The sequence below is a fragment of the Xylaria bambusicola genome, assembly GCF_022495145.1.
Source record: "Xylaria bambusicola strain CBS 139988 unplaced genomic scaffold F5B22scaffold_2, whole genome shotgun sequence".
Classification (NCBI taxonomy): Eukaryota; Fungi; Ascomycota; class Sordariomycetes; order Xylariales; family Xylariaceae; genus Xylaria; species Xylaria bambusicola.
Genome location: NW_025953555.1, coordinates 2,124,807 through 2,151,581, shown reverse-complemented (window position 1 = coordinate 2,151,581; position 26,775 = coordinate 2,124,807). Strand labels below are relative to the sequence as shown.

General features: G+C 49.9%; 7 protein-coding genes across 7 annotated transcripts; 4 read left to right on the top strand and 3 right to left on the bottom strand.

The window, feature by feature from the left end:
* Positions 1 to 3,604: 3,604 nt before the first annotated feature.
* F5B22DRAFT_633136 (uncharacterized protein) lies at positions 3,605 to 6,865 on the top strand (the record flags this gene model as incomplete). The annotated part of the gene is made up of 2 exons (XM_047976798.1): positions 3,605 to 4,864; positions 5,240 to 6,865. The coding sequence occupies 2 exons, from the start codon at positions 3,605 to 3,607 to the stop codon at positions 6,863 to 6,865; spliced, it is 2,886 nt and encodes a 961-aa protein (XP_047836074.1).
* Positions 6,866 to 7,271: 406 nt separating this feature from the next.
* F5B22DRAFT_174771 (60S ribosomal protein L19) lies at positions 7,272 to 8,982 on the top strand. Its single transcript, XM_047969355.1, has 4 exons — positions 7,272 to 7,679; positions 8,157 to 8,426; positions 8,510 to 8,660; positions 8,721 to 8,982. Coding segments are annotated over exons 1-4 (576 nt in total). The 5' UTR covers positions 7,272 to 7,677; the 3' UTR covers positions 8,874 to 8,982.
* Positions 8,983 to 10,240: 1,258 nt separating this feature from the next.
* Positions 10,241 to 12,971, top strand: F5B22DRAFT_587240 (serine hydroxymethyltransferase). The gene is made up of 5 exons (XM_047973591.1): positions 10,241 to 10,855; positions 10,960 to 11,016; positions 11,111 to 11,204; positions 11,260 to 11,397; positions 11,483 to 12,971. The coding sequence occupies exons 1-5, from the start codon at positions 10,742 to 10,744 to the stop codon at positions 12,628 to 12,630; spliced, it is 1,551 nt and encodes a 516-aa protein (XP_047836072.1). The 5' UTR covers positions 10,241 to 10,741; the 3' UTR covers positions 12,631 to 12,971.
* Positions 12,972 to 13,022: 51 nt separating this feature from the next.
* F5B22DRAFT_587238 (fungal-specific transcription factor domain-containing protein) lies at positions 13,023 to 16,906 on the bottom strand. Its single transcript, XM_047973590.1, has 3 exons — positions 16,089 to 16,906; positions 15,844 to 15,868; positions 13,023 to 15,719 (listed from the first exon to the last, which is right to left on the bottom strand). Exons 1-3 carry the CDS (start codon positions 16,442 to 16,444, stop codon positions 13,341 to 13,343), a joined length of 2,760 nt encoding a protein of 919 aa, XP_047836071.1. The 5' UTR covers positions 16,445 to 16,906; the 3' UTR covers positions 13,023 to 13,340.
* Positions 16,907 to 18,440: 1,534 nt separating this feature from the next.
* F5B22DRAFT_174466 (enolase C-terminal domain-like protein) lies at positions 18,441 to 20,578 on the bottom strand. Its single transcript, XM_047969351.1, has 4 exons — positions 20,303 to 20,578; positions 20,197 to 20,230; positions 19,979 to 20,127; positions 18,441 to 19,885 (listed from the first exon to the last, which is right to left on the bottom strand). Exons 1-4 carry the CDS (start codon positions 20,370 to 20,372, stop codon positions 18,732 to 18,734), a joined length of 1,407 nt encoding a protein of 468 aa, XP_047836070.1. The 5' UTR covers positions 20,373 to 20,578; the 3' UTR covers positions 18,441 to 18,731.
* Positions 20,579 to 21,773: 1,195 nt separating this feature from the next.
* F5B22DRAFT_174439 (3-oxoacyl-reductase) lies at positions 21,774 to 22,968 on the top strand. The gene has a single exon (XM_047969350.1). The coding sequence runs from the start codon at positions 22,065 to 22,067 to the stop codon at positions 22,857 to 22,859; it is 795 nt and encodes a 264-aa protein (XP_047836069.1). The 5' UTR covers positions 21,774 to 22,064; the 3' UTR covers positions 22,860 to 22,968.
* A 1-nt stretch (position 22,969) lies between these two features.
* F5B22DRAFT_174500 (HAD-like domain-containing protein) lies at positions 22,970 to 25,075 on the bottom strand. Its single transcript, XM_047969352.1, has 2 exons — positions 24,566 to 25,075; positions 22,970 to 24,502 (listed from the first exon to the last, which is right to left on the bottom strand). Exons 1-2 carry the CDS (start codon positions 24,955 to 24,957, stop codon positions 23,497 to 23,499), a joined length of 1,398 nt encoding a protein of 465 aa, XP_047836068.1. The 5' UTR covers positions 24,958 to 25,075; the 3' UTR covers positions 22,970 to 23,496.
* Between the last annotated feature and the right edge of the window lie 1,700 nt (positions 25,076 to 26,775).

The following is a 26,775-nucleotide window of genomic DNA, read 5'->3' as shown; positions in this document are numbered from 1 at the left end:
TCAAGAATATAATCGCTAGGTATGACTATGTGCATACTTACCTACGGTACTACATACTTCGTAATAGGTGATTGATTATAGGTGATCTGCCGCCGGCATTTACAGACATACATACTTACAATGGCGGTAGGGTGGGCTCACCTTCAAACTGCCCTGCACACCTTACATTACATGGCATGCCTTGGAAAATACCGGCACGTAAGTGGACTCGCCGAAGCATATTGGAGCTTTCGGTCACGATTCACCGAGTTACGCTACCTACGTGCATTGTAATCTCGTTTGTACTGTACCATCCTAGCGAAGTCATTGGCCATGAATCTTTCAACCTGTGTCAGCGTCGTCTGTCCCGTTACCTACGCATAAAGTACATTGTAAAGTAAACGGCGAACGAAAAACTACGCTGTAAAGGGGAGTGGTCTCCGCGGATTTGTGATGCCGAGATTTCAGCTGATTGACAGTTAACGGTCAAGCTGGCCGAATCAATAACGAAATAATTATTTGCTTACCTTGACACATGTATACAGGGTATGCACCGCATGTCAAGGCCAACCTTGTATGTGACAGAACACAGACTGTATATAGAGGAGATGTTTTAGGACTTGTCGGCTCATCGAGTGCCACGTCTTCACATCTCTATCCTCGCATTTCTCTGTGCATTTGCGTGTCTTGCCATGTTTGACAAGCCTACCTGGAGAGCGAATGTCGAGTTCGATAGGAAGAAGCGGTGACAGAGAAGGTGTAGTGTAGGTACATGTCGACAAACTCTGTACATCAGACCTACATGGGTAACACGTTCTCGGTTAAAAGGCCATGATGACGATATAGTGTACTCTATACGCTGATGGCCTGTGTATTGCGGTGACAGGGGATGATGATCTGTATACACTGCTTGGCTCGGACTTGATTGTTTGATTAGACGTCGTCAAATTGGCCGCCGCGTTCCTTTCCACATATGGCCGTATCAGCCGAGCTGAGATATCTACTTGTATCTACTGACTTACGTGTATGCCGACGTACGCATATTTATTCCCATTCTCTGTCCAGATTCTCCTCCACTCTCCGATATTAATTACTATCGTAGACATATAACAGATACTCAACGACAAGGGATTCTCTATAACGTACCGTATTACGGTATGGTAATCAAGATGCGAGGTGTGCGCTGCCAAGTCTGACCTGACCTTCACACATGAAGGAGGCCTTGGCACGTTGGAACCCTGCATTTCAGGTCCTGCCTTTGACAAGGGAGGTAGGTAGGTAGTGTAGATGCGAACACCTTGTCGTACCGATTCTTCCTCTGTTTACAAAACCTTGAAAGACATGATATAGTAGGTACCTACCTGGACATATCATCTAGGCATGACGAGCCAAGAAGGATCGGTCCCGTGTATATAGTAGTTCACTAGGTACTTACTTAAGTAGACTACCCGGTCCCTTTCAATATGTACGAAGTACTATGTAAGAGACGTGCAGTAGTAGTGGGCTGACAGGGGATCTTTCGGGTATCACAACGACTCCAATTCCCACGTTTTGCTAGTGGTGTAGCGGTAGTATACTGATGTCGTATACTTGATGAAGCAGCTTCATGGTGTAGCATGCCACTGCCTGTGCGAGTATGTATATAACTTGTGTAGGTGTTTGGCAGTATTCTCACTCAGGATAGTAGCTAAATATACAACGCAAGAATACAATGCCTGCTCTGTTCATGTGTTACTACCTAGATATGTAGATCTTGGTATGTAGGTACTTATATATAATAGTAGGCGGTAGGTAGCGATATCTACTTAGTAACATACACTCTACCTTACATACCTACCTAGTATGTTGATTTGACCTACCGAGAGAACCATAAAGAGACTTGCTCCGAGGAGACACGGCATCAAAAACCTGGTCCCGTTCGTCATCTCTATCCTCGCGTGATCTCTTTTCCACCGGGACACCAGACGGGCATAAAGATCCTTTCGCTTCCTACGTACCAGGTTGAGGTACCGGCAGCTTATCGGTTTCCTACAGATGCGCTCACTGCCTTAGGAATAGCAGCAGCAGCAGCAGTAGTAGTAGTAGTACAGATCGCAAAACTACGCACGGGATATCGGTAGAATCTACCTACATTGATCTACGCTACAATGGGTTGGTTGTATGAGGTTCACGGTGGTATGCCGATGCCGATGCCGTGCGTACATACAGATGTGCGTGTGTATGTGTCTGTACATACATTGTACGCACACATGAACACTCGAAATAACATGCATCGATACTACCTCCTCGCACTGATTACTGCATAGGGTATACATGCCCGTGTACTTCATTTACACCTGTGTAAGGTGGGATATTGACTGCATCAAAGAAGTCTTAGCATGCCACTTCATCTTTCGACATGCGAAGTGCAGGACTGACAGTTAGTTAGTGTAAGTACGGAGTACTGGAGGTACGGTAGTATTGATAGGTACGGTAGGTGTTGATAGGCCGCCCTAGATCTACCAAGTACCTATGGCTTACCCTTCTAGGCAGATAAAGTAACTATATTTATAGCACAACGCACGTCAATTCAGCGCCCCTCACCCCTCCACTCCACCCCACTCCCACCACCACCTACACGCTACCTAGGTACCTACTGTAAGTACCTACCTGTTGCTGCTGCTCCTCCTCCTCCGCCTTCCGCCGGCTCACCAACACATATACCTATACACACATATATACACACACACACACACTCACTCACACACTCATGAAATGATCCTGGTCACCACCAATCTATCCTCGCCCTGTCTCTCTACTACCTACTATCTACTACCGCATCCCGCGTAATCCATACCCGCAATCCACAACCGCTCGTGATTACATACCTACTTCTTCTCTCTAACACAGGCTCGCTGGCTGGCTGGCAGGCCAAAAGGTCAAAGCCCGATTCCACGGCCGTCGTATAACCTGAACCTCCTGTCTGTACACCACGGCGTCGTCTCGCCAAGCACCGATCCACCTACCCACTTGATTCGGCCGAGAACCGGTTCGCGACTTTTTTTTTTTGGGTTCTGGTTATATAAGTAACCATCATCATGATCGTGGCCCTGCCTAGTTGACTCTCCATCTCATACATTCTTATGTTGGTTGAGTTTAATGCAGTTATTAGACTGGATTGGAACAACCCAATCATCTACCATACTACCACTACCTAGCCTAGTGGTATCTATTCTTGGCCTGTCACTCAACCCGTTCAATCTAGCTCTCCCTATCGCTTCCTCTACCGATGCTACCGATGCGTGAATTGTTGGTCTTCCCATGTTAATCCCGACCTATCGAATTTATAACAGACGACATTCATTCATTCACCGTCTTGGTCAGTCAGACAAGCCGTGGCAGAATAACACATTAGCATTAGCACACACCGCTTGTCAGGGCTAATGTGTCTTCTTAATGTGACGCATCTTTCATCACATCTCGTGTTTGCTTTTCATATCTACCTTTTCTCCCTATTGGATTTTGGATAGTCTCTCTCTAGCTTAAACTAGATCACACTCAGGCCAGCTTCAACAAACAAGGACGAAGAAACTAAAGTCAATTTCAGTTTCAGTTACTCTTGTTGCAAATAGACGACACAATCATCATGTTTCCTATAGATGCCGCACTGCTGCCATCACTAGCTACACGGAAGGCTTTGCTCATCGTGGACGCTCAGAATGATTTCCTCGCCGAAGATGGAGCCTTGCCCATCACAATACCCATGGACCTACCTCAGAAAATTAGTGATCTCGCCACCGAGTTTCGGAAGAACGGTGGCGAAACCATATGGGTGCAGAGCCAATTTGAGCGTTCCCGGCCCGTAGAGGAGGAGCAGATCATGCTATCAAACGTATCGAGTCCTTCTGCAGGCGCAGCACAACCTCGAGGCCGTCGCTCGCGTACTACTCCCCCGGCAGCAGAGCCAGTTTTCTCTCCCGAGGCGTTCCTTACACCAGATGCCAAAAAGGGGCCGACCTGCGTCAGGGCTGGCATGCCAGGGACGGAGATGCATCCCATTGTCAAGCAGGCGGTCGGGCCTAAGGATTATGTACTCACTAAGACGTTTTACTCGGCCTTCAGGGCAGAGGAGCTGTTGAGAATACTTCGAGTCAAGTTGGTCACGGAGCTGTTTATCTGTGGTTCACTGACAAACATTGGTGTGATGGCGACGGCAGTCGATGCCGCCAGTTATGGATACAACATTACCATTGTCGATGATTGTTGTGGCGCGCAAAGCTTCTCTCGGTATCGTGCAGCCCTTGGAAATATCACAACCACCACGGGCTGCGACACGCTCCCAGCCGCCCAGGTTTTAACCATGATGCGCCCGAAGCCGACTTCTTCTGAGCGGACGAACAAGCAGCGGCATCATCATTCCCGCGGCGCTACAAGTGGTAGATCTCCAAGCGTACGTCATCGAAGAGGCAAAAACGATGATATTGCACCGTCTGCCTCGGATATCCAACCGTCGTTTGAGAAATTGTCACTAAGTGGTGAACCTGCAGCCACCGACGAACATGCGCATACGGTCATCGCACCATCGTCACCATCACTATCACCACAGCAGCATCAGCGCCAGCGACAGCGACAGCCAGGGCCAGAGTCAAAATCACAGCCACAATCACAGCCAAAATCAACGCTACAGTCCTTGGCAAGGCCTAACTACCCACAGACCAAAAACAGGACAGATCGAGATCCTGTAGCAGCAACTTCAAACAAGCAACCATCACCAACAGCTAATAATGATAATAGTAATCATAGTAATGACCATGTTTCGGCCGCAGGAGCTGGGACTAGGAAAAGTAAAAAATCCGATGACAGCAGTCATGAGTCAGTGAAACTAGACAAGGAAGACAACGAGGCGGTGTTGCATGCCGGCCGTCTATCACAGAATCCAACAACACCATTATCATCTAAGAAGGGGAGATCCCAGCAATCCCAACGAACCACCCCGCCTGTTCCCTCGTCAGAGCTGAACACTGGTAACAACAAGAGCAGCAACAACGACGCTAGTGTTGCCAAGAATGCTGACAGCGTTGACAAAGAGCGAAGTAGGTGGAAAGATATAGAAGACCTTTTAGCTACGACGAACAATACAATCAATTTAAGCTCATCAAGGGAGCTATATGAGTCACTAGAGGCGCCTGCGACGAATATTAAACTAAGACCCAAGGACAGCGCAACAGAATCGACCGAATCCTTGAATACAGCAAACACCAATCAAAACGAAACTGAAAAGTCAAATTCAAGTTCAATCAAACCTAGCACGATGACACCGCAATTAGATGCGCAAAGCTCACCGCTTTGCGAAGGTGACACAAAAGTCATATATAACATTCTCCCAGAGGACCTTTCTGATACAATGTTTGAGCGCATCCACTCCGAGGTTGCTTGGAAGCGGATGTCGCATCAAGGTGGGGAAGTTCCTCGTCTTGTCGCCGTGCAGGGTCTGGTCGAGTCCGATGGCAGCAAACCCGTCTACCGCCACCCGGCCGACGAAAGCCCACCTCTACATCCCTTCACACCCGCTGTGGATGCAGTCCGTGCTGTCGTCGAGAAGAAATTAGGTCATCCACTTAACCATGTCCTCATTCAGCTCTACCGTGCCGGTACAGACTATATCTCTGAACATAGCGACAAGACCCTTGACATTGCGCGGGGCAGCTTCATCGCTAACGTCAGCCTTGGTGCGGAGCGCACCATGACGTTGCGCACGAAGCGGGAACCCAAATCTGCCAAGTCAAGTTCGGCAAAGAGTGATGAGGATCTGGGTGGTGAACCCAAGGTCGAGCGTGGGAATGGAGATGGAGACAGCCTCAAGCGACAAGTCCAGCGTGCCCGACTCCCACACAATTCACTCTTCCAAATGGGTTTGGCAACGAATGAGCGTTGGCTGCACGGAATTAAGCAAGACAAGCGAGCACCCCGCGACAAGGAGCCTGCGGAGCTCGCGTATGATGGTGCCCGCATATCGTTGACATTCCGTCAGATCGCTACATTTCTGACTGGAGATGAAGCGCGGATATGGGGACAAGGCGCGACAGCTAAGACACGTGAAAGTGCAAAGCCCGTCATTAACGGATTGTCGGATAGTGCTATCGCGATGCTCAGGGCCTTCGGACGCGAAAACCGAGACACGGAGTTCGACTGGAATGAACATTATGGCACCGGTTTTGATGTTCTACACATGACTGCTGCAAAAAGACTCTTCCTATCTGGTGATGCGGTGGTAAATATGCGCCTGCGTACCCTACTGGCTGAATTAGGCGTTTCTTATGCTACTGGCAGTTTGTCTGGAGGGGATGATCGCGGCACAGGCAACCATGCCGTCGCCACTAGTACCTCTGGAAATGAAGCCGCTAAAGAAGCTAATACTGCCTCTGATGTGCCAGTTAAGTTCGTGGATAACGACGAGGGGAGGACGATCATATCCGGGCAGCGGGATATCATGCTATACGTTGACAAGCTGCACGGCAAAAAGGAGACGCTGAATGTGAAAGCTGTCGTTAGTGACAGATTTGAGCAGGGTATGGGGCTTCTAGATCTATGGCGGTCTTCTTCCCCAAATCCTCTCCCGTCCGCGCCAAACAAAGAGACTAGAGATGTAACAAGGATAGCAAAGCTGCTGGCTCCTTGGGAAGAATACGCCGCAGGGAGTGCCTTCATTGCCGGCCCGGAACCAAGTCTAGCTGACTTTGCATTCTGGCCCGTTCTACGTGATATTTTCTCTTTCATACCAGGGGATAACGGACGCGGGATCAAGAAGGGGGCTCATGGGGCTATCCACTCCCAGCTCCCGCATCTCTACGCGTACAATGATCGAATGTGGGAGAGACAGACTATCTCACAAATCATGGGCCGTTAGTCGCGGCCCCGTAGTGATGATGATGATGATGCTCGAACTCGTTCCGTTTTCTCCTCTTTGTGCCATCTCTGTTTACAATTGATTTTATTATATGTTTTCTTGAAGTCAACTTGGGTTGCTATTTCTTGCATAAATAAGCATGGCGGCAAAGGGCAGCAATAACACAGCATGGCATGGCATAGCATAGCATTGGTAGCATGATTGAAATCCGAACTCCAATTTAACATCAAGGATTGAGGCAATCAACGTAGATACCAGATCATTTGATATCAGGCATAGACATCTTTGTGTGAATAACGATATCGTCTCACCTGTGTTTGACCCATACGCTTCCTCTTGATAGAATCATGATGGAATTATCAGCGCTTAAGCTCGATCTCGTTCTTCCAAATGAGAAGATGTATCACTTTTTTTGATCAAGATACAAAGATACCTAAGTAGGTAGCAGGTAGTCGATAAGGCCTGGCTGATAACGATTACTAAGTGAGTGATGATAAGCGTGGAAGGTCAGGTGACGATAAGAGAGGGCAAACTCGCTTAGCCGGACAAAAGCCGGGGCCCAAACTGGCAAAAATTACACAACCTCTCAAAAGCGGAAGATCCGGTCAGAAATTCTGTGTGGCCCCAGCCTGGAAGGAACAGCTTAGCGCATTTCACTGAGGGGGACACCGACTCTGCTCACCCACTACTCGCTGGTGCTGAATCAATTTTACATCCAAACCTTCTCTGCGTCCCAGCACGACCTCCTTCGACCACTTTTTTACTAACCACCACAGCACCCATTTGGCCATCACCAAATCTCAATCATCAAGATGTAAGTCGACCTAAACTTCACCGCTCTCCCTCTAAATCAATCGGTGCGATGGATGTGTCGACCATGATGATCGTCGTGGTCGTATTGATGCTTGCATACTCGAGCATGGAAGAGGTGGGAGGAAAAGGCAGAGCGATAGGGAGAGGAGAAGCGAGAGAGATGGCGACACAGAGACTCGAAAGACGATAGATTGGCCTGTGAGACACAGACGACCGCAGCGGCAATCGACTTCATACGACGACAACCTCGACAACATGAATAGCCCGTTCATCCTACACCAATCGTGATTCGCCACTCTGCTCGTCATCCATCTTAGCGACTATCACGAACCACAAATATCGCATCTCTCTTCCTCCTCTCCCCATCGCAACGCCAACACTGGGCCGCATGCAGCTAGGTGGTTGCAAGAGTCTGCCATAGCATGATATTCATTTGGGAGTATATGTAGACCCAGACTGACATATCACTCTACTGCAGGGTCAACCTACGCACACAGAAGCGCCTCGCCGCTTCCGTCATCGGATGCGGTAAGAGAAAGATCTGGCTTGACCCCAACGAGGTCAGCGAGATCTCCAACGCCAACTCCCGCCAGACCATCCGCAAGCTCGTCAGCGATGGCCTCATCATCCGCAAGCCCGTCACCATGCACTCCCGATCCCGAGCCCGTGAGCTAAACCTGGCCCGACGGGATGGTCGCCACCGTGGTTTCGGTAAGAGAAAGGGTACTGCCGATGCCCGTATGCCTCAGTATGTCATACCACCCGGCGCCAGAGAGGTCCTCTGATTTGCCACCGTATGTGCGACTTGTGGACTGACCCTCCGCTATTCAGACAAGTGCTATGGATGCGCCGCCAGCGTGTTCTCCGACGTCTCCTCGTAAAGTACCGTGCCAGCGGAAAGATCGACAAGCACCTCTACCACGAGTTGTACCACTCAAGCAAGGGTAACGCCTTCAAGCACAAGCGTGCTCTCGTCGAACACGTACGTTTTTTTTTCCTGCACTGTTCAGTGCAACAAACGATGTATGCTGACTTGTCCAAGATCCACCGTGCCAAGGCTGAGATGGCCCGTGAGCGTGCTATCACCGAGGAGATGGACGTTAGACGACAGAAGAACAAGGCTGCCCGTGAGCGCAAGGCCGAGAGACAAGCAGCCAAGCGCCAAGAGTTGGCTGGTGAGACGGAGGAGGCATAAACGCACCATCGGGATTGAGCATCCTTCATGGCTGTGGTGGTGCTACTGCTGGTGGGGCAGGACGGCGACGGGAGGTCGATGGGACGTGGTAACGACGACACGCCATGTGAACATTCTGCAGCTAGACGCCATAGATGCCAGGCTAGGCGGCATGTCATATGGAACCCCGGATTTTGATCTGAGACGGCTGCATTCGGAGTATATGGTTGGGTCTCTACTATTTTCCTCTACAGCCTATTGGGTTGTATTGCTTTGCATGTACGGCATTGAAAAAACGGAATCCACGATCTGGACAGCTACTACTAGTATAAGTTTCTGTCCAAGTCACGTCCAATGTCTCTTTTCTCCCGTGATCGTCTTTCCCCCTCGATGTGAGAAAGTGACTGTAATGCATGCAAAGATGCCCACGGGTATTATGGATGTCTTCATATTGCGGCGGTTGACTGTCAGATAAAGTTCGAGTAGAAATTTCTACACGACTTCAAGTGATTGTCACTGCTAGACTGTGGCTCCTGATTCGGCGGCCCATGTTAATCACCATGTACTATGTATGGAGCAGAGTTAGCGATATAACCACCTCACAACGTGTCGTGTTCACTGGCCTTAATTAGGCAATAGCAAGCTACATAAAAGAGACGGTGTACAACGAACAAGGTAGATGCATCTATAGAAATATAACTACTAGAGTTAAAATCTACCCCTGAGCCCCCAGCTAATAATATCAACATCAAAAAATAGAGAAACGAGCGTCGTGATTGAAGATAGACGCATACACACGCATGAATGATCAACTTTTGATTGGATCAGATATCTTCACATTGTCCCCTTTAGGTGGTGAGGTGCCGCCGGGGACATGAAGCACATAGCTCCCGCGTTTTGAGGCGCGGAAACTTATTGCTTAAATGAAATGGTAAGCGGACTCGTCACGCCCAATTATAGTTGATACAGAAGAAAGGGAAAAGAGAGAAGAAGGGGGATTTGCCTGGTGTGGATTATTTTATTGGGAGAGATTTGAGGTGGGTCTTTGTCACGTGCTGATAATGGGGGGGATCTGGGGGGAGTATGGCAGCCACTTACAGTGGGTAATTGAAAGTGATCCTCCGAACTCGCCTGTGGTAAGTAAGTACCTCGGACACCCTTCCGAGCGAGGCGTTTGGAGAAGCTTGTGATGGGAATAGTTGAATGGGGAGGAGATTGTGCTTTACCGGGATGTATTTAGGTGTACGTAAGAAGGAGATTTTAAGAATTGCCTTGACTAAGTATAAGTAGATATCCTCGTAGAAATTGAATTGAATTGTTCCTGAGGAACCAGTGTCAAATAAGAAACCCAATACTAAGAGAACAGACGTCATGATAGACAAGCATTGGCGGGCTCGATTGAATATACTTGAACATGAACCTTACTATATCTTTCTCGGGATCCGAACAATAGTACTGCATACCACTCACACCGCCGGATTTCTGCTGAAGGTCCGAGTATCGAACACAAAAGGATACCCCAGATTCGGCCCCACTCATATCGCATCGGTCGACAGTCCCTTCGTCTCTTTCTATCAAAAATCCGACTCAACCTCTCATATCCCTCTACCTACCCTCGAGTTGCAGATTTCTTTCTGGCCGAGTCAGGTAGAAGTATTTACTCTGGCGTCGCAGAGATTCGAGGCCGACCCTACAGACAACTATAACTCTTTTGTTGCCATATCCGGATAAAAGAGAGATATCATTCCCTCCAACTTTCGTTCCCCCACCATCGCCACACGTCACCACCCTTCCCAGCCCAGGCCAGAGTGTGTCGACATCGCTGCCAGTGTCGCCTGTGAGAAGGGCAATCCACCTCTCGTTCTACTATTAATCCTTCGTCGCTCGCCATGTCCTCTCTATCCAGTATTCGAGGTGCTTCGCGCACTCTCCGTTCTTTGCCAAGATTTCAGTCCATCGCCAGAAGAGCTCAGTATTCTACTGTCCTCGATGGCCAGCAGCGAGTATGTTCACCCCTCGGCCTTGTCACAATGTCTTACTATTCGTTGGTGCTCTTGAATTCTATACCCTGTGATTCAATTGATTAACCTTGCATCAACCATGACAGTTACTATCCACCGAGCTCCAAAAGGCCGACCCCGCCGTCTTTGACATAATCGAAAAGGTACATCCCAGTGATGCCCGCCGTATCATAGCAATTCCCACCACGACCCAAGCTCTATACCTCTAAGTCCCAGACTCCTGACAATGGCCTCTAGGAGAAAAACAGGCAAAAGCATTTCATCAACCTCATTCCTTCCGAAAACTTCACCTCCCAAGCCGTACTCGATGCCTTGGGCAGTGTTATGCAGAGTATGCCAGACACAGATGCGACAATTATATCAACATGACTAACTATTTGCGCCAGACAAATACTCGGAAGGTTATCCCGGCGCACGATATTACGGAGGAAACGAATTCATAGATCAGGCCGAACGACTATGTCAGCAGAGGGCGCTGGAAGCTTTCGGTTTGAATGAAAAGGAATGGGGTGTTAATGTACAGCGTACGTGCTCTTTCCTCCCCTCTGTCTCTTTTCCCTTACTCTTATTGTCTCCTACGCCAGTCTAAAATCAATCGCTTGATTATAGCTCTATCCGGCTCTCCTGCCAATCTATACGTCTACTCCGCCCTCATGAATACTCACGATCGTCTAATGGGGCTTGATCTCCCCCACGGTGGTCACCTTTCCCACGGCTATCAGACTCCTACCAAAAAGATATCCTCCATATCCAAATACTTCGAGACTGTACCCTACAGGTTAAACGAGGAGACCGGCCTCATCGATTATGAAAAGCTTGACGAGTTAGCGCAATTATACCGACCCAAGATCATCATTGCCGGTACCAGTGCTTATAGCCGGTTTATCGATTACAAGCAGATGAAGACCACTGCTGAAAAGGTCAATGCTTATTTAGTAGCTGACATGGCTCATATCTCGGGTATGGTTGCCGCCAAGGTTATTCCCAGCCCCTTCAACTTTGCAGATGTCGTAACCACGACCACACACAAGAGTTTGCGCGGTCCTCGTGGAGCCATGATTTTCTACAGGAAAGGTGTCCGCAAGGTCAACCCCAAAACCAAAGAAGAGATTATGTATAACCTCGAAGGACCCATCAACCAATCAGTCTTCCCCGGTCACCAAGGTGGTCCCCATAACCACACGATAACCGCTCTGGCCGTCGCCCTCCAGCAAGCCCAGACCCCAGAGTTCCGCGCATATCAGGAACAGACCCTCCTTAACGCGAAAGCGTTAGCAGCCCGCCTCAGCGAGTCTAAGAACAACGGTGGCCTGGGTTTCAAGATTGTCAGTGGTGGTACTGATAACCACTTGGTGCTAGTAGATCTGAAGCCACAGGGCGTTGATGGTGCCCGTGTAGAGCGCGTTCTTGAACTCGTTGGTGTAGCCAGTAATAAGAACACGGTCCCTGGTGACAAGTCAGCCATGATGCCTGGTGGACTACGGATAGGCACACCAGCCATGACGACACGGGGCTTCACTGAGAGTGACTTTACACGAGTCGCCGACATTATCGGTCGTGCCGTGACGATCGCCGCACGCATCGATAAGTCAGCCCGCAAGGCAGCCGAGGACAAGGGTGAGAAGTACAGGCTCAAGTTCTTCTTCGACTATCTAGGCAATGGCGAGGAGGATTCCGAGATTGTCCAGTTGCGCGCTGAGGTGTCGGACTGGGTGGGCACGTATCCAGTGCCTTGGACAGAGAAGATAGATGTATGATGATGATGTCTGTTGTATCTCATATAGTCACGCATATCAAAGGGGTTGGTTTGGCGAAAGAGGTTGTTTTAACACGGCTAATTGGGTAGACGATATCCGTCCGGGGGTATTAATAAGCTAAACTGAGCTAGAGATGGAAATAAGCAATAAGCTCTGGCGTACGCACCTCAACGTAGCATTGGCGTTTATGGCTGGTAGGGGTTGTATATATGAATTCAATGATTTATTGATGTCTACTGCCTTTCCACGGCTTGCTGTGATAGATGGACTTTTTTAATGGGTGAATAATAAGGCTTAATTCTCTTTTTATTTCATTGCTGTGATGGTTGGCTTCCTATGCTCGATAGACGACGACGATGAATGACCCAGTGAGGAGCTACAATGAAGACATTCTTTGGAGAGTGGATGAATCATGGGCTGGAGTTGCCTCGGTCAGAGTAGTTGCTTGTTAAATTAAACGGTTGGCAACTATTCAAATTACCTATGTGGGTGTGAATACCAACGCGCAACAAGTCATCCATCTCATTCCCCGTCACCAGACCCTTCCTATAACCATTAGTATGTACCATGTAGACTGTAGACCTTCCACCCCAGTTCCAGCGAGGTATAATAGATAGATAAATTATATACACGAACTCCCCTATCCTTCTTTTCCATATTCCATTGCCTTTCAGCATTTTGTTTCGTTTCCCTGTTGTTGCCGTTGTTTCTCAAGGAGTTGCCTTGAAAAGCCAATCGCTACTAGCATCCATCATAAAATTCGTGATATTAAACTCATTCGGCACACCCCCGCCCCCACCAGCCTCGAGTTTATTCACCAGGCCAGAATCGACATTCATATTCTCCCCGCCACCAACACCACCACTGCTACTGCCCGGTGGACCGGCGGAGTTCTCATGACTCATGGGTAACCGCGGGACGTTGAAAAAGTCGAAAACGTCAAGGTACTCTAGCTCGTTCGGCGCGGGCGTTCGCGCAGGCGTGACGCTCGGCATCCGGCTCGCCGCCGAACCTCCGCCCACGCCACCATTCCCGTTCGTCGCGATGACATGTCTCGGCTGTCGCGAGATCAGAAAGTCCAGATCGAACGCCGTCCGCCGCATGTCGGCGAGGATCTTCACCGAGGACGGCGTGACGCGCTCCCCCGTCTGGCCCACCGCCCTCTCGCTATCGGAGTGCTCGTCCAGCACGCGCTGCAATAACTTGCAGTACCGCGCCGCGACGGGCCAGTACCGCCCCATCTCCCGCAACGTGTCGACGAGGAACGCGATCTGCGGCGCGAGCTTGTGTTCCACCGTGGACCCGTGGACAAGGAGCAAGCGCGCCGCGACCCAAAGCGTGAACGCGAACGGGGGGCCCAGTTTCGTCAACATGGCGTTTTGCACCACGAACTCGCCTAACGCGGCGATATTCTCCACCGCGCCGTGACATCTCTGGCTCGCGCTGTACGAGGGCGTGAAGATCGGGGACCGCGTCGTCGGATACGCGGCCGAGGAATGCAATCGGATGACGGCCGTGTGATACGTCGCGTGCAGCATGACCCAGCCCGCGTTCAGCGTCTTCCCGCACCCGGGCTGGAATAGCTTCGCCATGTTGCCGTATTCGCCGGGGAGGCCGAATTTCCAGGACGAGAGCATGTTGTCAAGGTCCTTGTACTGCAGCTGCCATTGCTCGACATCGTTGAGCGCGCCGATGTCGACGGGCTTGCGCAGGAATTGGTGGATCTTGGAGAGGATGCCCAATATCTCGATATAATACGAGAACGCGCCCAGGTTCTCGGGGCGATTGATCTCGTGGTCGGGCTGGTGGTCGAGGGGGGATTGCTGGTCTTGCGAGGAGGAGTTGAACCACCGCGTGTCGATCTTCTGATTCTTGATCCAGAGGTCGTCGCGGCAGGGGAGCGTGCGGTCGATATCCTTGTCGGCGAGCCCGAAGTCAAATGCCGTGGCGATGGTAGCGTACCGATCTAATAGGTAAATCATCCAGAAGAGGCGTCTTCTCGATTCCTCCTCGATGAAATCTTTCGGTTCGGGAAGGACCATGGCCCGTAGCGTGTAGATGGATGCGTAGTGGGGGGATACCGAGAGAGAATTGCTTTCGACTGCTAGACCCAACTGGACTACTGACCGCGTGATCAGGGCCATGATGTTCCATCCTGGGGGACCGTTGCTGCTGCCGCATAGGTCGAGGGCGAGTATGACGAGTGCCTGGAGTGATTTCACGGATGAGTTGTCCAGACCGTAGAGGAGAACTCTTTGTTTCGAGACATCGTGATAATGGCGTCTTCGTTCCTCTGTGAGTCTCGCATCCGTCGAGAAACGGAGGGTCGTGGCTACGATAGCATGCAGCAGTACTCTGTCCGCTTCATCCAGTGTCGATGGCCCGAAGAGGGAATCCAACGTTGTCTTCCGGTGAAGTATAGGACACCACGTGTTGATGTGCTTAAAGTATAGATCGGCCAGCGCGTACAATAGATCATACGGCGGGAGTTCTGTCTCCGAAGAAATCTGTGTCTGACTCTGGGTTACACTTAACCCAGGTGATGGCAACGCCTGTTGATGTGGCTGGCCGTAATAATCTTGGGCGGCGGCGCTCGGCTGTAAGGTGGTGGATAAATGGCTAGAAGGAGATATTCCAGCTGGTTGTATATGGGTAGAGTAGCCATCATTCACGGAATGCATAGATGAGGTTGTCGGCGGGATACCAAAGTCAGGACCCTGCGCCGCGGCGGAGAAGGAGATGGGCTTCTGTATGAATAGAGCCGTCTCGGCCTGGGGAGTCCGCAAAGACTCGTTAGGACGGAAGAGAGAAGTAGGCTCTCGCGGAGTACCATGATCGCTGGGGATACTAGGATTACTGTTCCGTACACTAGGCGGTGGTAGGCCGTGGTGGGTAGGGGATGAGCTTATGAAGGTTGTATTTAAGATTTCCGAGTGAGACCGCAGAATCTCTTCGAGCCTGTCCAACCTCTGCTCCAGCTCCCTGCCGTAACCAGCTCTCAGACCGGGCTTCTTGCGCTCACGATATTCACAGCTCACCGAGTTACGGCGACACCAACCGCAGGATGGCTGACCTCGGTCGCATTTTACCTAATTACCTCGGGTTAGTCAATGCAGATATATGAATGGATGAGCGTATTTCTGCTGATATAGATGAAATGCAGTCACGCTTTGTTGAGGCTCTGTTGAGAAGCGGTCCAATGTTGAGTCTTACTTTTCTCTGTTTACATGTCTCGCAGCTTTAAGTGGTACGATGTTAGTACAGCTTAGTCAGAAAGAAGGGCGCTCGGGATTTCATGATGAATTGGACAGGATAAAAACTCCAATTTGAGTATATTTTTGGTGGTTATCGTTGGATGAGGCGAGGTAATTGGGAATTGTCCCGAGTGGATGTCAAGGATAATAGCGACGAGTATAGAGACTATGTAGAATTCACAAAACGGTTAAGAAAAGACGTACGAAACTGAAATAGGTCTTTTTCGTTTCCCATTCCGTAAAGCGCCAGGACTTCCATGATCTTCTTCGATGTCGTTCTCATCAGCACTTATGAGAGCATTTCCATCGTCGCTATCATGTTCAATAGTACCAGAGCCAGCTCCAGCTCCAGCTCCAGTTTCCGTACTTCGTGAATTATGATGAGTGTCTTCAGCACGGCGATTTTGGTGATGCTGTGGTTGATGATGATGATGATGGTGGTGGTGGTGATTCTGGTGTTGCTGTGATTGTGGTTGTGTTTGTGTTTGTGATTGTTGTTGATGTTGATGTTGGTGTTGTAGCTGCAGGCCGCCGTCCTGCGAGACTTGGACGGTCTGCATTTGATAGGACCGTGTGAACTAATACACACACGCACACACACACATACACACGCGCACGCACACGCACACAGCAACACGCAGGTCTCGACTAAACTGTGTCGGGATTGTATCGGCGCCCGCAGGAACGGGTAAAGCGTGATTGTCTGCGAACGAATTGAACCCAGCTCGGCTACATGATCGAGCGAAAGCAAGTAACTAAGAAGCTGCTCGGGCTAATGTTAAGTAGAGGAAGTAGGGGAGAGCGAGACTATGCTGCAGCAGCAGTCAGCAGTACGGTAATGGCCCAGATTACTTAGAGGGTAGATGGAGGGAAAATCCCATCGTTTTTTCTGGGGTTTGTTTCCCCATCAAGGCCGAGGCCAATCTGGGGTCGAATGCGGGTCGCCGGCTCTGTTCCTCTTTAGTGGAGGATTGGATTGTCGAGTTGGGGGCCGGCGTACTTTTGACCCTCGTCCATGATCATTAAAACTATAAGAATCTACTCCTGGTTTAAGTGAGATAGGTAGATGGTGATGGAGCTATTTCATAGGTAATTATATGACGACGCCTTACTACATACCTACATACATACATACTTTCCTAGGTACGTATCTACGTTACGAGGCATGAGATGCCGTAGGCAATGTCAAAAATTAGAGGCAGAGCGAGAAAAAGATGGGAGTACAAATAAAAGCACAGACGACATACTGTACAACACCAATTCGAACACCGATAGCGACCTCGATATCAATCAAGCACTTAATAACGCATACCGGTATGATATACCTGGCGATGATACGTAACTGGATCACCAAGAGTCGAATGTTCATGGAGACCCCTCGTTACTTCTGGACAATGTGATATAAAATCACGACCTACAGATGTGCCAAGTATTCAATCACCTGTCTGTCCTTCCTTCAATTTCACTTCCGAATAGATATCGCGTGCTAGGTATGAGATGCCAAAATGCCCGAACCAAGACCAGTATAGTCAAGTACACAGTAAATATACTATACAATCCCCTCCCATCACCCATGGCGAATGCGGGGAAGACTGACCGGTCGTGCGTCTGGGCCGGAGAAAGAACCCTGTCAGTTGGGGTTCAAACAGATGGCGTGAACATGCAGCAAAGAAAATGGGGGCTGGGAAATCCAACGAGTCGGGGAAAATAGGGATGTATAACCAAGTTGACGGCTAGAAGTGCTGCCACTAAGTAGGGTCTCTAAGAGAAGCATCGCGCACACAACCATGTAGGTGTACATCATACCTAGCTGAAGGTGTCGTCTGTGTGACACGAAGAGGTATTCTACACGAGGTTATACAGGCTTAGGTATGCGAAGACGGATAGCCAGGTGAGTAGGTGAGCAGGTGGTGAGACATTTGCTAGAGGAACTGGTGAACGTTACGTGAAAGTGTAGTACAGAGTAGAATAGACGGAAGGGACAGAATACCCAAAAGACTGACTTCGTTGATCTTCACTCTTCAAGTGTGTGCAATCTATTCAGCAGGAGCAAGAGAGATAGATGCCCAGGTAGAGGAATAGATACTGGAACCATCGATTCCTGAATATTGGGTACTATCACTCTTTCAATCGTGACATATACCCTCCTCCGAATGGCGAAAGCAGGCCTGGATAAATGACAGAACAACTAACTCACTCTCCTTACAAGTATAGGCATCCCTTTCCGTATGTAATCCGCCGCGCTTCCTGAGACATGCGTCGCATCACGAATCGCATGCTTATGCTCACGCTTATATCTATGCTCGTATGTCGTCGTTGTTGTACGGAAGGCCAAGGCGAGGTCGTACATGCTGAAGAATGAAATGTCTCAGTTCAGGCTGACTAGTCACCCGGCTACAGTAGGTCTATATAGGTAGGTAGATATAATGAGACTATTTAGCCACCGCTTATCTGAGACATGCCGGCGCCTCTCGGAATTTCGAGGACCGATGGGCTTATATATAGAAAAATATAGACCTCCCTTCCCAGACCGGGTGCTGGAAGGATTCCGAATGGCGGACGGGCCTTAGCAGCTATAATAGAATAGATTTAATGGTTGAGATTCGTCATCTACTAGACTTAAGTACGGTATCTTAATATTTGCTCTCTTCATCCCCATGCGTGGCTCACGACATGGCATTCCTTCGTATCCTCGACCTTCCAATGTCGTCATGCTGTTTCAGATAGGTACACCCACAGTACACCAACTTCGTTAACAAACAATGATTTATATGGCAATGGTATCTGTGTGACACCTGAATAATAGTTTATATACTTCCATATTCTCCCTAAAGCAGATTCTTAAGCTTATGCAGCTGCCATGGTCTTCACACCGTTCGTGATGGTGTCTACAAGACTTGCTCCCTCACTTGGCTTCGTCTCTTCGACGGGAGCTGAAGCTTCAGTTGTCGCATCGATTGGCTTTCTATCCTCTGCGTCAGGACCAGTCGGTGCTTCGGGTCCAACCTCAGCTTTAAGGCTAAGCCCAGCTGTCGGGGGCGGGTTTAACAGATAATCAGATGGGATCAGCTTCGCTCTAGCGGCCGGGTTGAGAGTGAGGCCGAATCCAGGCTTATCAAGGTCGGCGGTAGTGAGGTATCCCTTGGTAGGAATGGGCTCGTCCAGGAATAAGTCGCCGAAGACGGGCAATACGCTCTTTCCATCAGGTGAGTTGGCCAAGTACTCCTGGAAGGGCGTGTTGGGTTGCGAGATGACAAAGTGGTAGCTGTACGAGCCGCTGGCATGTGGAACGACGGGGATATCGTATGCCGCTGCCATAGCTGACACCTTTAGCAGCTCCGTCAATCCACCCAGCCACATGACGTCGGGTTGGATGATGTCGAGATTGCGACCCTCGATCAGCTTACGGAATCCGTACCGCGAATACTCGTGCTCGCCTGTTGTGAACTTGAGTTGAGGATGCGCGCGCTTGATCTGCTCGAATCCATCCGTGTCATCGGGGCTCAAGACCTCCTCCCACCAGTTGATGTCTAGATCGGCGCATTTCTTGGCGAGATCGATTATGTACGATACGTTGAGACTCATGTAGCAGTCGACCATGAGGGGGAAGTCCGGTCCCACGGCCTCGCGCTGCTTGCGCAGGTATTCGACGTTTTTCCTCAACCCCGCGTGGCCGTCAGCTGGACAGTATGGCAGAGGGACCTTTGCACCCCAGAATCCCATTTCCTTGGCAGCTGCAGGTTCTGGACCCGTGCAGTAGAAGTCCAGTCGTTCCCTGGCGGCACCACCGATGAGCTTGTACACGGGCTCATTTCGGAGCTTCCCAAGAAGATCCCAGATGGCCAGGTCGATGACGGAGATGATAGCCGTCGGCAGACCTTTGCGACCGTAGAACATGGAGGCACGGTACATCTGCTCGAATAAGAGGTTGGTGTTACGGGGGTCTGCGCCTATCAAGAATCGCTCGAAATGCTTGTGGACAAGCCAACATGCTGGGGGACCTAGATGATATGGTTTAGTCGATCTGTTCTATCGTTCTACGTGGTTGACGGTATTTGCAAAAAGGTGAGAATGGAAAGACAGAAAAAGCTTACCTCCAAAGCCTGTTGCGAACCCCACGGTGCCATCCGAAGCTTCTATCTCCACCAAGAAGGATCCTAAGACGTTGATACCCCAGCTTGTTCTCGACTTCTTGTACTGCTCCCAGATGGAGGCAGGCGTCGAGATATCCGTATCGATCAACCTATCACAGACGTGTGGTGTAAGCCACAAATCCGTACCTGACCTAGAGCTGCCTCGCTCGTCAACTTACCAATGGCCTCCCTTCACATTGTGATAATCACCACCTAAGCCCCTGTCAGCTTGAACTCATATATAACATAGGACATCCAGAAGAAGACTTCTGGAGGAATGCGTACCTGATCCGACACCATCTATGATGAATGACCGAACAGCCTTGATGGTAGGGAACTGTCTGACCGAAGCCATTATCACTGCCTCTGGTGCTTGAGCAAGGGCAGAAAGTAAAAGGGAGGTTTCGAGCTCTGGGTCGTGCCGCAGTTGATCGGATATGTCGCCGATATATGATGGGGAGTCTGTCTCTCGTCGAACTTCTTATCGCCTCTCTCTCTTTCTACCGTCGTTGATGTTGGTGCCGACGTGATGTCGGAACGTTGGAGCAAGTGTGGGGGAAGGGAACAGCCAGATATAAGTTCAAGAAGCACAACTCGTTGTACGTTGAACAACGCCTTCGATAAGAGAAGGAGTGATGAGTCGGACAATCGCGCGCCTTCGACCTTCTCGGCTCTTTTCTTTTCTTTTCTTTTATCTCGTGACAAGAGGCAGCAGCAGCAGCAACAACAACAACAACAACGTACACGGAGGAACACAAGATCGCTTGAATGGTATCTATTCTATTGAGGAAACTTGAAGCGAGAAGAAGAAGAAGCCTACATGTAGTCTGTGGCCACTTTTTGGTCGGCGCCAGATCTGCCGACTTCTTATACATTTCTTGGCCCAACTCCTCAACTCCTCCTTTCGTCCTCTCCAACAGAGAAAAAGCCCCCCCCAAAACTCAAAAAGTAGGTCATCATGATTGGCATGTGTCCTGTTACGCTTCGCCCCCACCAAGATTAAGTATGACCCGGAGACGCTCCGATCTCTCTAATACATAGTACGTATTTAGTGCATCTACATAGAATAAGGGAAACTAGGACAAATTGAACGGACGCGTCTCCGGTGCTTCCTATTCCCCATCACTCTGTGACCGTCTTCCATCAGAGAGCGGCCTAGGTAAGGTAGTAGCCGTCAATTCGGTCCATCTGATCTGGGGCCAGAGTATTCTAGTCTGAATCGTTACTTGTTCATCCCTTTGTCCATTTCATAGCAACACCGAGGTCGGGTGATCACTCATCCCCGGACGTGCACGCTACTCCTTTCGGCTCTAGTCGGGACTGAAAGCTTGCTCTCAACGAGACTAGTCGAAACCTTCACCAGCCAATATAGTAACGATTGTGGGGAAGATGGAGGCAATATGAACTTTTGAGACCCCGTCGAAGCTCGGTCGTTTCTACACCGAGAAACCGTTGACATGGACATACGCGGGGTGGTGATGGTGAGGGTTCTAGCACAGGGTGCAGCACGGCGCGAGTGACGAGTCAGTGATCACGATAGTACTATACATTTCACCTATTCGCCTTCACAGATTTCACCATGAGATATGGTTGAGCAGATCGGCAGATTCTTGGTGGTATTGTGTAATTCGAGCGTGTGATGGTGGATCCTCTATTGGAACAAGTTATTCAAGACGATATTCGCAAATCTAAAGCTATCAAATAATGAATTGATGAATGACAGGACGTTTATCACTGTCCACAATCCCGTGCACCACGTCGTATGCATCATGATGATAAGTGAAATAGTAAAATCAGTAAATAATACGCACGATTGACCTGGTGAAGAGCCAGTTTAGAAAGAAGGGAACACAAGACCGCACCAATCTATGATGAGGGGCATCGACATCACCACCCCACGACGTCAACCTACCTTCTAAACATCTACCGTACCTAGATCTCGTCATTGTATACCAACTCATCATTCCACTAGGTGTTCAATTGCCTCGAATCTGCACGAATAGACCCCCCAAACCCCCTCCCTTCCTCCCATCACCTAAACACAACCATGCCTCCAACAAACCTCCTCGCCGGCAAAACAGCCATCATAACAGGCGGCACAACAGGCATCGGCCGCGCCATCGCCCTCGAATACGTCAAACAAGGGGCCAACGTAGTAGTCAACCACCTTGGTCTCGCGCGCGACGCTCCACACCTCGCCTCGCTGCTCTCCTCAGCAGAGTCCATCCGTCCCGGTTCGCTCTCCCACATCCCAGGCGACGTATCCGACCCGTCGACGGGCGCGGCGCTCGTGTCGCACGCATCATCGCTGTACGGCGGGCGAATCGACATATGCGTCTCGAACGCCGGAATTTGCGCCTTCGCAGACTTCCTCACGCTGACCCCCGACCTGTTCTCGCGCACCGTGCGCACGAACCTCGACGGCGCATTCTACATAGTGCAAGCCGCGGCGCGGCACATGTCGTCCCAATCGCCGCCGGGGGGCTCTATAATCGGGATAAGCAGTATATCGGCCCTCGTCGGCGGCGGGCAGCAGACGCACTACACGCCCACGAAGGCCGGGGTCACAAGTCTCATGCAATCCTGCGCCGTGGCGTTGGGGAAGCACGGGATACGGTGTAATGCGCTCTTACCGGGGACTATTAAGACGCAGTTGAACGAGGAGGACTTGAATGATGACGGCAAGAGGGCGTATATGGAAGGGAGGATCCCGCTGGGCAGGACGGGGGTCCCGGGGGATCTGGCGGGCCCTGCGGTGTTTCTTGCGTGCGAGGAGTTGAGTGGCTATGTCACTGGTGCGCAGTTGCTTGTTGATGGGGGTTTGTTTGTGAATTTGCAGTGAAAGGGGGATTGCAATTGGGCCAAGAAAACCGCATATATCTAAGCAAGGCGTTCGCGAATCAATTGATCACAGCCAATTAATGATATGCTATGACACATGCCAGACAAAAAAGATACGAAAACGTAGATCTAATTTGAAAATTTATTTTATTCATCTATTTGCACATCCAAATATTCTATTAAAAAGAAATCCCGCGTCAAACGCGGTACAGTATTCCCAGTAAAATCCTCAACATGCCTATTCCATAATTTATAACTCCAACTGACTTTGAGAATCCCGTAGTGGTGAAAAAGGCAAGAGTGATATCCTTCACCATGCTAATAAATGACTGAATCGATAACATGCAAGTATGGTAAGAGGTCGGTAGATAGGGAGATAGATAGAGAGAAAGGTAGAGAGGTAGGTAGTGAGGTAGTTTAGGTTGGCGATTGATGATGAAAATCCCCGATCAAGATCCCCGTTTATAACATAGTCTATGTCTATTGGGGTCTAAGGAAAGTTGTGAAGTAAAACTCGAGTGGTATCATATTAAAAATGAAGGATGGAAGAAAGGAATGATGTCGTGATCTCGTCAGAAGATTATGTAAATGGATGGGTGTTTATTTGAATGGATAGAGCGAATGAACGAACGGGTGACTTAAGCCTCAAACTCAAACTCACGCTCAATGGCAGGGCTGAGAATGTGAACATCATTCATTTTGCCATCGTCGAGAGAAAGCGTGGGCATGTTCGTCAACGAAAGCTTTCGCTGTTTCCGGCGGGTCATTTCCCGCTCGATACCATGGTTCACGGCATCTAGGACGGTGTCGACTGTCACACGGGGTTTGTAAGCCGGTTCGGTACCATCTTGATACACGCCCGTCTTGACGAGGATGCTGTACCAATCGTTCTCGGCACGTTCATTGAATCGGTTAGTGCCTCGGATATCACTCTCGGGCGTGTCGCCCACGAAGTAGACCGTGTTGGGAGGAGAGTTGAGGTTATGCTCGTTCTTGCGCCATCGCTTCAAGAGACGCGTAGCAAACTCAAACGTGCCGACCTGGGGTTTTCCAAAGGCGTGTGTTGTGAGCGTCTTGCCCTTGGTGACCTCCTTAAAGGTGTACTCGACAATACCGCGCAGGGCACCCATGCCAAGACGGACGTTTTCGTGGGCGGCTGACCAAACAACGTCGTTGTGGGAGAAGTAGATTGGTGGACCCTCGTCGAAGGTCTCTGAAAGAGTGCCGACTCGGCCGCCTTTAGACATGGCGAGGTCGATGATGATCTGCAGATCACCAGCCCAATCGCGTGAGTCGGCGAACACGAATATGGCTTCAATGACAACATCGCTGAAGTCACGCTCCTTGGAGTTCTTCAGCTCCTCGGATGTCAACTTGCGGAACGGGGTGGTAGCGGCATTGGCCTTGATGATATCGCCAGGGGTGACAACATCCTTAAATCCGTAGCTCTGGGCAACGGTACGGCACTTTTCACCTTCACCGCCCACTACAAGAACGGTGTTATGCTTGCTGGCCATTTCTGACATGGGAGTATGACCACAGATAAATTGTGCTGGTGAAATTTCTACTTCAAGTTGGCGTGATAGGTCCCCGCATCGTTCGGCTTCGGATTTACCACCACCGTTGGTCAAGAAGATATAGGGGCTGCGAACATGGTGAGCCAAGAGTTCGGGGTAACCAATCAAAATACATTCAGGTCCTACTTACATCTTGACACCATATTTGTTCTTGCCGTTGAGGACCTTCATAGCCTCAATAGCCTCGGGAATTGGACGACCACCTCGGACAAGGACGCCATCGATATCAAAGGCGAAGGCGAAACTATCAGCCACAAGGGGTTCTTTGCCGCCAACAACATGGCCGTTAGCGTCGGGAGGTGTGATAGGAGATTCAACAGCATCGATATCTGGAGATGACGGTGCTGAGGTGCTGGCAGGACTCAATGACGGGGCTGCTTCTGTAACAGAAGGTGATTCCGTATCCGAGTCGCCGAGTACCAACTTCGCCGATAGATCGGTCCGGGCATTTGCAATCTCGTCGGTAAATGTTCCTCGGTGGAAAGAGGGGCCCTTCTGGGACTGGTCCAGTGGGGAAGACATGATGGAAGTGGATTTTGTTATGGGTAAGGAACGAACTCAACACGCGATATAAAAGCAAGAAGATGGAGTTGATGGGTCGGAGTGGGTGTCAGTGGAGGAAGAGTGAACTAGAGAAGAAAAGAAGAGGATCAAGCTGGGGACGGAAAGCTGGGGAAAGCAGATATTTATAATCCAAACGCGCGTAAATTGTCTGTGCCAGGTACGGTACTGTCCGGACTATCGACAATTACCTACGTTCAACGACGTCGATGGTTAGACACATGGGAATGTCTGACTAGTGCGGCGATGCCAAACCCGTCTGTAGCCACCCAGATGGCTACGTGCGAACGGGAATGAAGGTATGGGTGAGAGTGGATTTGGGGATGTGGATAGGTATGGAGGTGGATGTGGATGTGGATGTGGATGTGGATGTGGATGTGGATAATACAGGTGGATATAGTCACCCACTCGATGTAGATCCTACCTCGAGCGACAACAGGTATATGTGTACTTGTACGTAGTAGAATATGTAGGGAGGGAGTGTAAATAGATACCTTTTTGATACTTGTGGCGATGCTGTAGCTTTGCGGTAAGATCTGGTAGAGAGGTTGAATACCGACCTGTCCCATCTACCTGTCGAGCCTATACACCTATGTGTATAACCCGACAAAACAGTCACATTCGGTCTGCAGCAGCATCAATCCCAACCCCGTTATTCTTTTCTTGCTGCCGTGCCTCTGAATTTGGCCGAAGGTGATGTCAGGATACAGGAGGCCAACTGGTATCTTCGATGAAGAGAATTCCACCTCAGCACTAGTGAAACTACTGTAGGTGAGGTAAGTTTGCGTCCCTGTCTTTGGGACTACTATAATGTACTGTAGGTTTAGGCAGGCATGGGCCAACCATAAGAGAGGGTAACCAAGCAAAGAGAGAGCTAACATTCTCTAGTTCGGATTGACGTCCCCGTCATAGACTCATAACCATTAAGCTGATGCGAGCCACTCTCTTAGTCTCTAAATCCAGCATATTTGTCAAGTTGTTGGTTGTGTTGCATTTTCTGCTAGATGCTAGATGGTGCGATGAAGTCAGTGTGGATGAGTGAACAAAGTTCTGAACTCAACTCTCAACAGTATCCAGATCCCTCAGCAGAGAATGTCAGAGCATCGATGATGCACACCAGCCGCCAAGTGAGGGTCCTTCCAGTGTATGTAGAATGATGCCACATCGATACCAGGGCGTGTGGATCAGGGACCATGAACTATACTAATATTGGCTTCGAGAAGACGGGCATAGAGTTTACTGTCGACCGGGGGCATGTTACGATGCTGCCGTGGGCAGTAGAGGTAAGCCTCGGGAAGCCATGTCAGGTACCTATTCGCTGCTATATGGCTATAAGCCGTGCGTTACACAGATCAACAAGAGAAGCAGCCGTGGCCAGATTACTCAGCGGAAGCAACAGAAACGATACACAGGTTTGCGCGCGGGTTGCCGATGCGGTTGATGAAGTGGTGGGACGAGGCGTACCCGAAGGAGTGGTGATCGGGGGCAGCCTGGCGCCGATTGGTCATCGCATTGTCTTGGTCCTGCATGGCGTGTTCCACTCCCCAACGACTGAGCAAGGGCGGCGAGGGCAGTCTGGGCAGACAACGGCGGTAGACGCCGCCAAAAGATGAGATAATCACATGTCGTCTAGGTACACTGTAAGTTCTTGTCTCTTGCCTTTCTGCCTTTAGTTTTTCCTGCTGAGTTACTACCTATGATCCGTTAGAGTGTAGTACAGCAGCCCTACCTATGTAAGTACCTAGGTAGGTACCTACAGTAGTAGCACCAGCCATAACG

Bases quoted from the DNA above. Each gene is read 5' to 3' on its own strand.
- F5B22DRAFT_587238 (XM_047973590.1), bottom strand. From the start codon at position 16,444: ATGCAGACCGTCCAAGTCTCGCAGGACGGCGGCCTGCAGCTACAACAC. The intron at 15,869-16,088 runs GTACGTCTTTTC...TACCACTTAAAG, and splicing joins AAAAGACCTATTTCAGTTTC to CTGCGAGACATGTAAACAGA. The intron at 15,720-15,843 runs GTAAGACTCAAC...CGAGGTAATTAG, and splicing joins AGACATGTAAACAGAGAAAA to GTAAAATGCGACCGAGGTCA.
- F5B22DRAFT_174466 (XM_047969351.1), bottom strand. From the start codon at position 20,372: ATGGCTTCGGTCAGACAGTTCCCTACCATCAAGGCTGTTCGGTCATTC. The intron at 20,231-20,302 runs GTACGCATTCCT...ACAGGGGCTTAG, and splicing joins CATAGATGGTGTCGGATCAG to GTGGTGATTATCACAATGTG. The intron at 19,886-19,978 runs GTAAGCTTTTTC...CATATCATCTAG, and splicing joins GTTCGCAACAGGCTTTGGAG to GTCCCCCAGCATGTTGGCTT.
- F5B22DRAFT_587240 (XM_047973591.1), top strand. From the start codon at position 10,742: ATGTCCTCTCTATCCAGTATTCGAGGTGCTTCGCGCACTCTCCGTTCT. The intron at 11,205-11,259 runs GTATGCCAGACA...TATTTGCGCCAG, and splicing joins CTTGGGCAGTGTTATGCAGA to ACAAATACTCGGAAGGTTAT. The intron at 11,398-11,482 runs GTACGTGCTCTT...GCTTGATTATAG, and splicing joins ATGGGGTGTTAATGTACAGC to CTCTATCCGGCTCTCCTGCC.
- F5B22DRAFT_174500 (XM_047969352.1), bottom strand. From the start codon at position 24,957: ATGTCTTCCCCACTGGACCAGTCCCAGAAGGGCCCCTCTTTCCACCGA. The intron at 24,503-24,565 runs GTAAGTAGGACC...CCATGTTCGCAG, and splicing joins AACAAATATGGTGTCAAGAT to CCCCTATATCTTCTTGACCA.
- F5B22DRAFT_174439 (XM_047969350.1), top strand. From the start codon at position 22,065: ATGCCTCCAACAAACCTCCTCGCCGGCAAAACAGCCATCATAACAGGC.
- F5B22DRAFT_174771 (XM_047969355.1), top strand. The intron at 8,427-8,509 runs GTATGTCATACC...TCCGCTATTCAG, and splicing joins GCCGATGCCCGTATGCCTCA to ACAAGTGCTATGGATGCGCC. The intron at 8,661-8,720 runs GTACGTTTTTTT...GACTTGTCCAAG, and splicing joins AGCGTGCTCTCGTCGAACAC to ATCCACCGTGCCAAGGCTGA.